At 44.4% G+C, this 14,189-nt stretch overlaps 2 protein-coding genes across 2 annotated transcripts in view; both read right to left on the bottom strand.

The window, feature by feature from the left end:
• Positions 1-11,981, bottom strand: part of FAM171B (family with sequence similarity 171 member B) — a 30,693-nt gene extending 18,712 nt beyond the window's left edge. Inside the window, exon 1 of the mRNA XM_083584285.1 lies at positions 11,600-11,981. Within this exon, the coding sequence (XP_083440411.1) occupies positions 11,600-11,807 (208 nt within the window). The 5' untranslated portion in view covers positions 11,808-11,981. The remainder of the gene's footprint in view (positions 1-11,599) is intronic.
• The window catches only part of FASTKD1 (FAST kinase domains 1), a 108,068-nt gene that overhangs the window by 83,748 nt on the left and 10,131 nt on the right, over positions 1-14,189 (bottom strand). The window lies entirely within an intron of this gene.

Below are 14,189 nucleotides of genomic sequence, written 5' to 3'. Positions count from 1 at the left end.
CAACCCTGAGATTAAGAGTCTCATGCTCTACTGAAATCGCCCAAGGCGGAACTGTTCTACAACCCAGGAACTGCCATGGAGACTCCTCCCTTTTGTCTCTTCATGGTCAGCGGCATCTCAGGACAAAAAGGCCTTCTGGGTGATCTTATTGGTTGGGGAGGATCACACAGGAGCTAATCCTTTGAGTACCTTGGTCCCAAACCATTTGGGGTTTTTAAAGATAACAAATGGCAGTTTGTTATGATTGGTAAAATTTTGTAGCACCACCACTTCCAAATTTGCATGGGAAACCAGTGGCCATCCACATACTGTTGGATGACAGCTCCAATCATAATACCATTGGCCATGTTGGCTGGGGTTGATAGGAACTGGAGTCCATCAACATCTGGAAAGCCAGAGGTTCCCCATTCCTGCTTTGCCTAACTATCTGTGCTTTGCCCAACTATATAGCAAGGGTAGAGGGAGAACACAACCAAGGAACAAACCCAACTCTAGTTGTTAAGTATTGTTTTGCCAGGACTGTGATAAGACAAGGGTTAAACTGACCCACTGGCAATTCTGAAGGGTTTTTGTCTCAACCATTACAACAGCTAATGAGTTTTCGTAATATACGCTGCAGTAATTTATTCAGGAGAAATAAAACAGCTTGGAAGCCTTCCAAAGTTTAAGAATTACCCTGAATATATATGTGTGTGTACCATGAATGCTGCACTAACACAAAAATGGTATTGAACATCTTGATATATACCCAGGACACATTCAACACTCAATCATGGCCACATAAAGGAGCTTTTTATCTCCTGACTTCATTTTAATGACCTAAAAAGCCAATGAGTTTCTCTATTTTCTAAAACAGCATTATCACAAGCTTTAATGGTTAGCACAGAAGAAAAAGCCTACAGTAGAAATAAAACAAACATTCCTTCACAACCCAGAAGCAACAACCCTTAACAATAAGTAAAATGTGCTACACAAGCACAGGTTTCTGGAACTGTGTGGTCCCCTACTGTGTAGTAAGTTACAAAGAAAATGTGCACACTCAAGAACTCATTTGGTAATAGGAAAGGCATAAATAACCTGTGCTAAGTGATCCTGCATTGGCATTCTTGGGTGAGAACAAAAGAATTACTTTGCTGGATCAGCTCACAGTTCAACCTACTCCAGCACCCTCTGCAAAATTCTCAGCAACTAGCAAGTTGGAGATGGTACATTAAAAACTAGACAGCAGTCCCCCAAAGGACCACAGCTGACCTTTTGCAGGGGTGAGGAACCTGCACCAGGCATGCAAGATGAATATCACTGTCATAGCTGAAAAATGCAGCAGTGCTTAATGACTTTATAATCAACAAAATAAAAGGAACCCATCACAAAAACTACCTTTGCATTCCTATTACGTTTTGGGGCAGAAATCAGCCTTGCAAATAAAACCACAAAAACCCGTCCCCTGAAAATTAACAACCTGCTGAGGTTTCCATCATTTTTCTAGTCGCCTATTCCATTCCTCAGATCGTGAAGCTGAGGCTCCAATACTTTGGCCACCTCATGAGAAGAGAAGACTCCCTGGAAAAGACCCTGATGTTGGGAAAGATGGAGGGCACAAGAAGAAGGGGACGACAGAGGACAAGATGGTTGGACAGTGTTCTCGAAGCTACAAACATGAGTCTGACCAAACTGCGGGAGGCAGTGGAAGACAGGAGTGCCTGGCGTGCTCTGGTCCATGGGGTCACGAAGAGTCAGATACGACTAAACAACAACATTCCATTCCTCTGATGGGGGTGGGGGCAGGTACTTCCTGTGGCAGCCCACTAGGTTTCTCTGATGTGCACAGATGGCAGGCAGAGCACGCCATCCCCCCTGCACCATGCACTTGGCTGCATGCAAATACTTATCACCTGTGCCCACCAGGCGAGTGCTTAAATGCAAGGCTGGCAGAACTAAGCATTACATGCATCTCGGTGTAAGGAAAGCTCAGTGTCTCAGTTTTCTTTGGAAACAGAAAATGCACTGTATGTGTATGTATGTGTGTGCATGTGTATGCTTAATGCTTTTCTAGCAGAAGCAGCTGATGGGGCCTTCTTGCACACATCTGTGTGCAATATGGTGGAAGGAATATGTTCTTAGAAGGGGGAAGGCCTAGCTCAGTGGCACAGCACATGCTCTGCAGCACACAAGAGTCTCAGCTTTAATCCTGGCACTTCCAGTTTAAAGATTTCAGCGACGGAGGCCTGATCTGTACCGCCAGTCAAAGTTGGAAGTACTGAGCTACAGGGGACCAATGGTCAGACTCAGTTTAAGACAGCTTCATATATGAATGCTGGTGGGATGGAGTAGGGAGAGAAACATAATTTTTGTCAATAAGACTTTCCAGTGAAGGCTATGGGCTATTTACAAGCAAGTAAATAGAGGAGACTGCTTCCTCCCACCACCACCAGTAAAAAGAAAACCCATCAAGGCTAATGCCTTAAATTCTAGGTTTTGGCTAAAAAATCATTCCAATGCTAATCTAAGCATACCAGAAAGTAAAAGGCAGCACCCCTTACCACATTTTTCATGGCAAACTGGCTATCTGTCAATGTTGGAGGAGTGCAGTAATACTAAAACAAATGTATGGCCAGGACCTACTAACAGCTGCCATAAGGCAAGAAGCACCATATGGGGCAGTGTCCACAAGTATCCCTGGAGGTTAACTGAAGCTGAAGCTCTGATCAGCAACAATTAGGTATGAAATATATAATGGAGTACAAGCTCTTCCAGTCCCCCCCCCTTCCCTTTCAGTGACAAAGCATGGAAACAAGCCTCAGCAGACAAATAAGGGTACAGACCAGCCTCCAGATCCAGCTTACTAGCAGAACTGCTTGTGTGATTTTGCCAACGCATTTGGACATTTATTGATTGTGAGTATTATGCAGCAAACATCACCTTACATTGTGCTATTCAAATCAGGCGACGGCATGCACAAAGCTGGACATCTCTAAAAAGATATGCTATTTCCCAACATCCCCTTTTCCGTTTCACAAATGTTATGTATGAGACACCCACTGTCAAATTAATTCAGGCTCTGCCCATGGAACTTAAAAGCTACATCCACTATAATAAATAATATATGTCCAATAAAATATTTAAAGGCCAAAGTTGATATTTACATGAAAGCAGGCTGATTTGTGGAAACAGTGTTTTCTCTCAACATTGTTCACTAAATTTTTCATAGGAGAATAATCAATGGAGACAAATATAGAGAGGCGCGAATAAAGAAGAGGGTAGGCAACCAATGAGCTTTTCAAAAGAACTATAATAATGTGTTGGCTCGACTCCTTACATACAATCGTCATGAAACAGACTCTATAATTCAAGAGGAATTATAAACCCAACATTTCAAGGCTGCTTTAAATGCCAAGAAGGTCTGCATACTGTTGTGACAAAAACAAAGCGATTAAGAAAAAAATCTTAACAGAAAATAAAGACTTCAGATAAATAATCAAGAAGCCAAGGGCTCTCCCCCAACAATCATTTATTTTCCACACAATGAAGACATAATGGCTGCTCATTTGTTCTGGCAGATTCAGTCATGGTCCATCAATGTAGCATAGCACCTCAATTGTGGACGGCTGGAGGAACAGGGGTGTGGGGTGTGGTACAGGGGTGAGGAACCTGTGGTCCTCCAGCTGTGATTGAACTCCTACTCCAACCAGCGGCAGCCAGCATGGCCAATGATCAAGGGTGATAGGGCATTCAAGTCCCAACAACATCTGGAGGGCCACAGGTTAACCACCCCTGGTGTAGTAGATAATGTCAGACTTTTGATCAGAGATCTGGGTTGTGCAGCACTGGACCTTCTCTCTCAGGATTAAGAGAATAAAATGGGCATATGTTCTAAACTCCTTGCAAGAACAGCTGCCCACAAATGCAAGATTAATATTATTCACAGATATAGCACTGCCATTGCCCCTGCAGCACTTTTTTTTCTGATCCTACGCGCTACATTGCCACATGGGTTAAAAGAACCCTGAGGACCTTCTTGGCAGGAATTCGCAAATGCCATTGCTATTGGCAACCAGGATTCTCTTCCTGGTAACAGCTTTGTGGCCAAACGTAAGACAAGAAACTCCTGAATTAGTCACATAACACAGAACTCACAAGGCGCAGGGGGGGAGAGGAGCTCTCACTTTGCAGGAGACAGATTCCCTGCCCCAAGTCCAGGCTGCAAGACACATTTTAAATGCAAAGAGCAATCTGTTGCAAATTCGTGTTGCTTCTCCCTGTACATCAATTCAGAATTTTCCCATTCCTCTGCCCTTGGCTGAAGTCTTGGTCCATACTCTAGTAATCTCCTACATCGACTACTGCAACCTTCTACCTTGGTCTTCCTATCACAGCCTTCTCACATCTATCAAAAACTCCCCTGACCACGTTTTCCTACACTGACTCCACATGACACCCCTTCCTCAAATTCTGTTGCTTGGCTTCCAGCATGGACTCCATGGCCCTTACCTTTAAAGGTTGTCATGAACTTACCCACTCTAGTTTTGGTTTTTATTCCTGTAACATACCTGCTTAATAATAATAATAATTTTTACTTCCACTCCCCCATTTCCATCCTCAGCTGCCTAAAGGTATCTTGCTTGCTAATAGGGCTTCAACCATCCTCCCTCATTGCCTCCTGTGCTAAAAGTATCTGCTTGAATATTCATGCAGTGCTACCTTTCACTCTTCACTTCTCAAAACACACCTTGTTTTGAAACCTTTGGTTTCAAATCAGCTGTAACTAAAGTTAGTTATGTATAACACCATTTGCTCACGTTCAGCTCTTCCTGCCTTTGTCTCTCCCTTCCCACCCACCTGTCTTATTTTAGAATGTGAGCTCCTTGCTGGCAGAAATAGGTCTGATGTTTCGTTTATAAAATCATGCAATGCATAATGCATAACCCAAAATAATAAAATTAGGGTGGAGACACAAGAGTGCGCGATCTTGTTAAATTCTAGGTGGGAATTCTAGGCAAGGGGGAATTATTCCCCAAGTAACCTAATTGGCATAACTACTTTTGATACAATTCTAAAGTGCAACCATTCCATGGACAGATGAATGGTGTTTTGGTTATGACACAAGATTAATCCTGAGAACAAAGGACAAAAATGAAAGGACAAGACTGGGACATCAATTCAGAAACATAAAGCTCTGCCGTACAAATAATTTCTTTAGCCCAGAAGAGCATTTTCTGTTACCTTAAATGACTTCACATTTCTGATGCAAGCAATTTATAGTATTTCATTAATACTAGTGGTAACAGAACTGTGATGTGCAAGGTTTGATATTAGAATATGTGAAATATCTAGAAAGAAAATGTAGCGGAACATGAAATGCACGTTTTAAAGAGGTATAGGCAATGCAATTCTATTTTGTCTAATCAGAAGGAAATTCCACTGACTGCAGTGGGACGTAAGTGTGCACGAGATTGCAGCTTTAACTTATTGACTCTCCTATATGCTGGCGGTATAAATGTATTCTTAGTTAAATAAATGGATGCCAACTTCAATACAGTATTAGTCAAGCTTGGCGATTTCAAAGTTTTAGCACTGTTCACTTAATATGAGTATAAACATGTTAAAGCAGATCACTCTCTAGGCTAGGGCATCTTTTTTTTTTTAAAAAAAAAAAGCAGACTAAATATTTCATAGTGCAAATTACCCTAATTTGAAACGAAAATTTTTCAAAGGCAAAATTTCCCAGAAATCCCATATTCATGCCTAGAGGAGGGCTGCCTTGCTGCTTCCCAGCTATAGTATCTGAAATATCTTTGAATCTGAAATATCCATGAACACTTTCCAGCACACATAAAATGTCCCAGCCAGGCCAAGCTTGTACAGAGGCACTGTTTGTATATATTGGCTTTTTTTATATCATGATTGTGAATGCTGCTGCCATCGTTTGCATCACCACAGCCCCATTTCCCCCCCAGTCTGCCACAATCATGCTAATCCCAGGGGTCACAAACACTGTGCAGCACCCACAAGAAGCCTATTGTTTACACAAAAGGTGAATCCTGCTTGGCCAACAATGTAGCAGAAGTCCTGTAGATGCCCAAGCTACTTGAATGGGGGTCTCTGGGGAGTGAGGATAATAAATAATAACAATAACAATAACATACCCCACCCATCTGGCTGGGTTTCCCCAATCCTTAGTACAGTGTCAAGGTTTCAACAATGTGAATAGAGGCTGCCAGCTCAGAATCCAAAATAATGTGCCAACAGGTAGACGTAGAACCTTAGGTCCAATTAAAGTATTAAGAGTAACCAAAATCCCCAGAGAGAAGATGTGTTCAGTTGGGTTGTATGCCGACTTTGTGTGTACCCCAACTTATGAGGCAAACTGGGGTGATTGTGGGAAGGTTCTCATCTCTCGAGTGTAAAATCTGGTTGTTAACAAGGCATCTAGAGACAGACCACAGATTCTCCAATCTTCTGTATAATACCCCCAAACAGGGTTCAAAATTACCGGTAGCATTTTCCTTGGAAAATACTTTCCCACATAAAAGCAGATGTGTAGCAGCAACCCCTGTTTGGAAATATGTGGACACAACACTGCACCAGATAGTTTTCCGGGTCACAGCAGTTTATCTTGGCAGTGATGACACTGCTGTTATATCTGTCAAAGGCAGCTGAACTTGTGAAAATACTGTCATTTAATAATGTCCCATTGCAATACGTAGAAGGAAAGGGAGGGCTCATGCTCAGCACTCGAAATGTGCGGTATCAGTCTTCCCCAGTCTGGGTCCTCTCCAGATGTTTTGGACTAAGATGCTCATAATCCCTGACTGTGAGCCATGCTGGGTGGGGCTGATGGGAGTTGGAGTCCAAAACATCCAGAGGGCACCTCCTTGCCACATCCTCCCCTCTCAAGGTCTACAGGCTTCTGCAATTACTGGTAGTTTGGTTTGTTTCGAAGAAGAAGAAGAAGAAGAAGAAGAAGAAGAAGAAGAAGAAGAAGAAGAAGATCAATTGTATATTTTGGGGGCAGTGTTAGAAACTGGGATAGAAAAGCTAGGAGCCAAATGGCTCCTGGGACCTGGGTTGTGGGCGCTAAAACAGAATGTCTAGTCGCCATTGGGGGACACACCACTTTTTATTTATTCTTTTTGTAAGCATAAACTAATATGTGATTCACATAAGTGACACATTGTTAATATCATATTTTTAACAGAAATTGTTAAACATGTTTAATATAGTGTTTACAATAAAATATACTTCAGTTTTCAAAACACTCTACTCTTTATTGTTAAACTCCTTAACATATTGCCTATCCTTAACATATACTTCGAGGCTTCAAAGCACAAACATTTCAGTAATCCTTGAGTGTCAGCCAGGTGCAAAAAAAATGGCATCCAGACCTTACCATCCATTTCTAATACTGTTTAAATTGAGTAGAGAATGTAAATCCTGCTGCCTTCCAGTAGATCAGATCCACCTGACATTATATCCATCCCACAGAACAAAAAGCGGTTCCTGACCCCTGCTCTATATCATTTATGAATAAATTTAATAATACCAGTACCAATACAGATCCTTAGTGGATCCAACTTCTTACCTTCCCCTGTTTTGCAAACTGCCCATCAGCTGTTTCCTGTTATTCAACCAGTTACCAATCTGTCAGAGTTGCCCTGTTTTTGCAATGCTAAGTATATTCATGAGAAGCTTTAACAAAAGCTTTCTGGTAACTCCCAAAGGCTGCCAGAGCAGAACTTCCCTTTGTAGAAGCCATGTTCATTCATTCTCTGCAAGGCTTATTCTTCACTGTTTTTAATCATTGTAGCTTCAAACATCTTTCTACCATTTTACTTGGGGCAGATGTGAGGCTACTAGACCTGTAATTTCTTGGATTCACCTGAGATCCCTCATTAAAAGCTGGTAATAATATTGGTTATCTTTCACTCCTCTGATAAGGAAGCTGGTTTCAAGAACAAGTTGTCTAATTTTTTGCTAGAAGAGCCAACAGTTTCACATATGAATCCTTTCAAAAAGCTCAGGGGTTTGCCATCTACGCTTGATAATTTACTAATTTTAATGTACTGATGAACAGAATTTCATCTAGTCATTTCTATTTCACTTTTGTTTTATTGTGCCTTTCTTCAGAAAATTGGGTTGAGAACTATTTAACATCTTCCACAGTGAAGACAGATGCAAATAATTAATTCAGTTTCCTTGCAATTTTCCTAATTCATTCACCCATCTGTTGCATAATGGTCTAACTGCTTGTCTGATTTTCAATACAATGAAATAAATTATCAACCTTAATGTTTTCAGCAATATGTTCCTCATATTGCATAGGTCTTAGTGTCGGTTGACTCCCCTGTCAAGTTTTGTGCTCCTTTCTATTCTCTTCATTTGGCTAACATTCAGTCTTGCATTTAGGCATTCTAGCTGAGATTCCTGCACTGCAGAGGGTTGGACTAGATGACCCTCAGGGTCTCTTCCAACTTTACAATTCTGTGATTCCATGATATGATTCTGTTACTGTAATTTTAAATAATCTCAAGAGCATCCTTTTGTCCATCCTGAGCCTGGAACCAGCATGTTTAAATTGAAAAAAACACAAGTCATAATATAATTTAGGAGGTGTGCAACCAAAGCACAACCGCTACAAAGACCTTTTTAAATTCACTGTTTGTTGTCCATGGTCATGTATTTGGCATCCAAATGTGACTCTAATGAGTAAACATGTTTGCTCCCCTCCTCTTATTTTAGCCACATTTTCAAGAGGTTTACAACCACAGTATTAAAAGCAACAATTATTTTACTCAAGCTCAATGTAACTTAAACTGCTCTGTTTATTCTCCATGGAATAAAATGGGAATCATTTTGGAGCTAAAGCATCTTAACTGTAATGGTTTAGTCATATGATTATATGTTTCACAGGAATACCAGCTTCCTTAAGCACTTAAAGAAAGTGCCATGGCTTCATTATGTAACAAGCATCTCGTTGAACCTGCAGCTATGGACCTCCAGTTGTCCCTGGACTACAACTCCCATCATCCCTGCCCACTGGAAATGATGGCTAAGGCTGATGGGAGCTGGAGTCCAACACAATATGGAGGGCCCTCAGTTGGCCATCCCTGCTCTGAGGAGTTATGGCTCTACTTAAGGCTTAAATAACAAGGATCTGAAGGAAGTACAAATCTACAGGCATCTTAGTTGCAAACAAGGATTCTCAAACAAAGCTTTAATCACCAATTGCTATGGTACAGGAGCATTTGCAATGCAAGGCTGATTCTAGAAACAAGCCAGAAACATCACATTTCTGCATACGCTACTGCCAGGAGGGGAGGGAAATGACACATTTTCTTGCTCAGCAGAGAATTCTGAAAAACAAGTGAGCTCATAGATTTTGCCAGTCATCGAAGACGTTTTAACATAAACTAGCCATTTCGCACCAGCACAAATTGACTGAGCTAAGCTTAACAAACAGTATTACCTTGGAAGCTAAAGACTAAGCGAGCACATCTTTTTGGATCTTGACCTATTTCCCTTAAAAACAACAACAACACTGCTGTATCCAAAGAGTAAAAAACAAGGGAGAGAAAGCCAACAAGGGGAAAGGGAGAGAAGAAGAATTCTGATTAGAAAAAGAAAAAATACCATTATTTGGCATTAGAAAATGCAGACAGAAACATCAGCAGCCAGTGTTTCATTTTTGCAAATTAGATCACCAATGATGTATCACAAATCACCAGATGTGCAACTTCCTTGTTGGATGTGTCATACTCTGCACATATATTTGAACTCATGCCAAGTGAGAGCACAAGATCCATTAAATCAAAAATGAATAAATTATAAAATGGTGAATTCAAACTCCAACTGATTTTCCTCAATATACGATGTTCAGGTAAGAAAGCTCATTTTGAGCTGCAAGAAATCCCAAGACACTTTCATCTCCCTTCTAGTTAAACAACATCTCTCCATCTTTTTTTTTTAAAAGGAGTCTTCCGTGAGTAATACAAAATATTTCCCTTTCTGCGGATAGAAGGGAATGGTTGAAGGAATATCACATCACAATACACCAATGGAGCTGCTTTCAATATCAGCTTTAAAGTACAGCATAGCAGCAGCTGCTCCAGGTCAGCTATTAAATCCCCATAGAGGGAAAGGAACAGCAACTGGAGGGCTAATTCACATCCCCAAGAGGCAAGGAAGCTGCTTCATTAAACACACAGTGCCAAGACCCCCTCCTCAGCAACACTATCCATAAATAACAAGCAGCACATGCATGGTCTAGGCTAGGGCCAGTCTTCTGGGAAGAGGAAGGGAGACTGCGGGCTTTAAAGGGGAAGCAGAGGCAAAAGGACCAGGGAGAAATAAGGGAGTCCACCCAAGTGAGGAAAGCAGAGGGGAGCTTTGGTGTCAGTGTATAGGTGCAGCTTTAGAGAAGAAAGGGGAGGAGATGATGCAACCCATGGACGGGGCACATACAAACAAGGCAATATGATGAAATTAATGGTGTGAATAAAGAAATAGATTGCATTATGGAGGAGGGGGAGAGAGGCATGAGGCAATATTGGGAGGGGAGAGGGCTTGTGCATTAGATGCATCCCACTCAGTGCCATAATTGGAGGGGGTGGGAGCCGTGGGTTTTGCCCCAGGTGAAGCCTCCAAAGGGGAGCTATTGACGCTCCCATCCTGGGGGAGGGGTGTGTGCCAAACTGGGTCCTTGACCTGGGTGAAATAAAGGCTTGTTTCATCCCTGATCCCACTGAAACTGCATCTTCTTGTTTCTGGGGATAACACGCTGTCCTGTTCTTTCTATGTAGCCTTTTAAAAAATGAATGTCGCATTTCCAGTTGATGTAAATACATTTTACCATTCTGATCGCACTCATCCATCTGCATGGAAGAAAAGAGACGGGTATAGTGGCAAAAGTGAAAAACGTCGGGTGGGGGGCGGGGAGAGAGGGAGAGGGAGAGATGGATGGATGGATGGATGGATGAATGGGGATGAGAGGAAGCCGGTCTGGGCTTGCCATGTAAACTCTGCGAGAAAGCAAGGAGGCCGTCTATAAAATTGGGCAGCCTCTCCAAGCAACTCGCCAGCCTCTCCAGAGAAACCGCGCTGTTCAGGCAAACCCCATACAAAATAAAACAAAACAACACAACACAACCCGATGCGACATTCCCTCCCCAGATCTTAAAACAGGGGTGATGCTGTGGCAAGCTAGCGAGGGCAGATCTACTACCGCAAGCCCTCCACGCTAAAGAGGCGAATGCACGTTCCCCAGGCGGGCTACTTACTACGGATGAACGGCATAAGGCGAGAGCAGAGCAGCACGCTGCTAAATACTCATCATCATCATCATAACAACAATCCAGATCAGAAGGTTAAAGGGAATGAATAGGTCTTTCCGTCCACTCATAAGGGCGGAGAGAAGGGATAGTTGTGTGCATGCATTGCAACCCGGGGACGGGGACGAAAAGGTGCAACGCGAGGGAAAGAAATGGGGTGCGACGCAATACGGGAAAAAATGTGGGTGTTACGTGGGGGAGGTTGTTTTTTTCAAGCGGGAGCCTCTGGGTGCAAATACTCGCATGTTGCGCGGTCAGAGTGCGGGGAGACGTACCTGGAGCAGCGGCGGAGGAAGATGCCTCCGCCAGGGCGGCTCGCTGCGGCTGCTGCTTCGGAGGGCGCCTGGCGAGGTCGGCGGCGCCGGTGGAGGCTGCGGAGCCCGGGCGCCCCTTCAGAAACAGCAGCAGCAGAAGCAGAAACCCCGACGCGGCAGCCAGCCCCCGGAGCGAGAAGGACGGCGAGCTCCCGCGAATGCCCGGCATGGCGACCACCAGCCAGCGGGCAGCGGAGGCATATTGCGGGCCGAGGGAGGGCGGCCAGAAAGGGAAGGAGCGCGGACGCCCGGGCCGGCAGCTGAGCCGCGCGCGGCCACAGGGTCTCCCGCTCTACGCCAGTCCCCCTCACGCGCGCACACTCCCGCCCGCCCCTCACGCCCACGTGACGGCGAGGAGGAGGAAGGCGAGGCGGCTGTAGACCAGGCGCCTCAGCCCGCCTCCCCGCTCCCTCTCCTGGGCTTCACTTTGGAGAGCAGGCGCCCAGTCCGCGCAAGCACGGGTCCCCTTATTTGCCCCACCCCACAGGGGCACCGCCCAGCCCGCCTTCTTCATAACCGGGGGCTCTGCTGCCGTGTTCCTGCCTCCCTCCCAAGCAGCAAGGGGCCTTGGAGCTCTCCCTAGAGCAGGCACCCCCAAACTCGGTTCTCCAGATGTTTTGGGACTACGGTCCCCATCATCCCTGACCACTGGTCCTGTTAGCTAGGGATGATGGGAGTTGTAGCCCCAAAACATCTGGAGGGCCGAGTTTGGAGGTGCCTGCCCTAGAGGCAGCCCTCCCTCCCTGAGGTGTGGCTTCTCGGTGACTGGACGGGGGTGGAGGGTGTTGGCGTCTTCTTCCCCCTAGCAGCAGGGCTTGCGCCTCAAAGGTGCTCCTGGTGTTTCCCAAACTTGGGTCTCCAGAGTGGTTGTGGGGTTTTTTTTGGGGGGGGGACTACAACGCCCATCGTCCATGACTGCTGGCTTTGCCAGTTCAGGATGGTGGGAGTTGTAGTTCCAAAACAGCAGGAGACCCAAGTTTGGGAAACGCTGTTTGGTGTATCTCTTGAACATCTCCCTCCCTTTGTCACGTGCACAACACACATGTCTCATGGCACCTTCAATGTGAATGTGTTTGCTGAGGACCTCCATGGGCTACAGGGGTAGCGAATCCTTTCCAAGCGAAGGTGCACATCCTGCTGGACAACATTCGAGGATCGAATGCAGGCAATGGTCAATTAACAAAACTGGGCAGAACATCAAGGGTAAGGGCTTCTTTAAATGCCCCTCTCTGTCCTTCATCCAGTTAAGCCTAAGGCAGCAGAGATAAAAAACATAGCCAGCCAAAAAACTCTCAAGGAAGCTGTGGAATAGGGTCAATGATTGCTGGGGTTGGGGAGCCATGTAGGGTCTCCATGCTGGACTTGGAGAGGAGGGCTGCATTTCAACCCCAGACCTGAGATGTACATTAAGCATTATCCTTGGTTCCTGCATCTGACAAAAGTCAGCTCTTGTTCACAATAACAGTTGTGTGGCAGACGGAAAATTGACAGGTGAAGCTGTTCCTATTATAGAGATGGCATCATTAGCATGGAGTGATAGGGAAAGGTTATATTTCCTTGACCATCAAACAAATGCTTACTTGTGAGTGAATGCTCTGGTTTGCTTGTTTGTTGCAGTCAACCCAAAGGTGAAAAATCAACCAGAACGCAGGTATTGTTGTAGGTAGTTCAATAAGTGATGATTTAGCAGTTGCATTTTGTGGTCAGGGCTAATCAGATGGCTGGAGATTCACTTGATGAAAATTTCCAGGGCACCTGGTTTCACTTGACTATTGTTTTGCAGTAGAAAAGTTTCCAGGGGAAATTGAGAAGAGCCATGCAGACGGGCCTGACTATGGGATGTGCTATTCACACACGTACTCCCCACCAGCATTGGGATTACACTGCCAGCGCTTATGTCAAGGAAACTTGAGAAAGATAATCTTACCCTGTTAAGTAATTCTTAAACTGATCCATGGACTACTGGTGAATGACAGAAGCAATAGAGAGGAATGCTACGGAGACGGAGGCTTCTTTGAAGTGTCAGTTGCAGCCATGAATGGTAGTGAAAGCTGAATTTAAATGGCTTCTTTTACTCTCAAATATAGCACTGGGGGGAGGGGAAAGGGGACGGCTACACACGGTCCAGTTTACAGATGCTCAAATTCAGGCATGATTCCTGTGTCATGGTCAGTCATCCAGCGGAAGGAGTGAGAGTGCTCTTCCATATGGCAACATCAATGTGCTGGAGTTATTTACCATGCAAGTTGCCTGAGATAGCTGTGCCTTGACTGAAAAATGCCTTCGGCAATGGGGACACGTGCAAACCTAGCACCAACCTGATTCCTAGCTCCACAGTTCCTTCCCCTTCACCCCTTGTGTTTGTTGTTCCAAGTGGAATACAATATACAGTTTTACTGTAGGGGAGGAGGAGGCGAGTTTTAATTCAGATGTTTTTCAAACAACCTCTGCACATAGCAGCTGTAATAAAATTCACAAATAACAAGCAAATATGGGCCTGCCATACAACAGACTGGAAGCACTGCTGAGGGAGTGCAATTGTCTGCTAAAA

The sequence above is a fragment of the Podarcis filfolensis genome, assembly GCF_964270895.1.
Source record: "Podarcis filfolensis genome assembly, chromosome: 1".
Classification (NCBI taxonomy): domain Eukaryota; kingdom Metazoa; phylum Chordata; class Lepidosauria; order Squamata; family Lacertidae; genus Podarcis; species Podarcis filfolensis.
The sequence above is the reverse complement of the archived record's forward strand: the minus strand, read 5'-3'. Positions and strand labels throughout refer to the sequence as shown.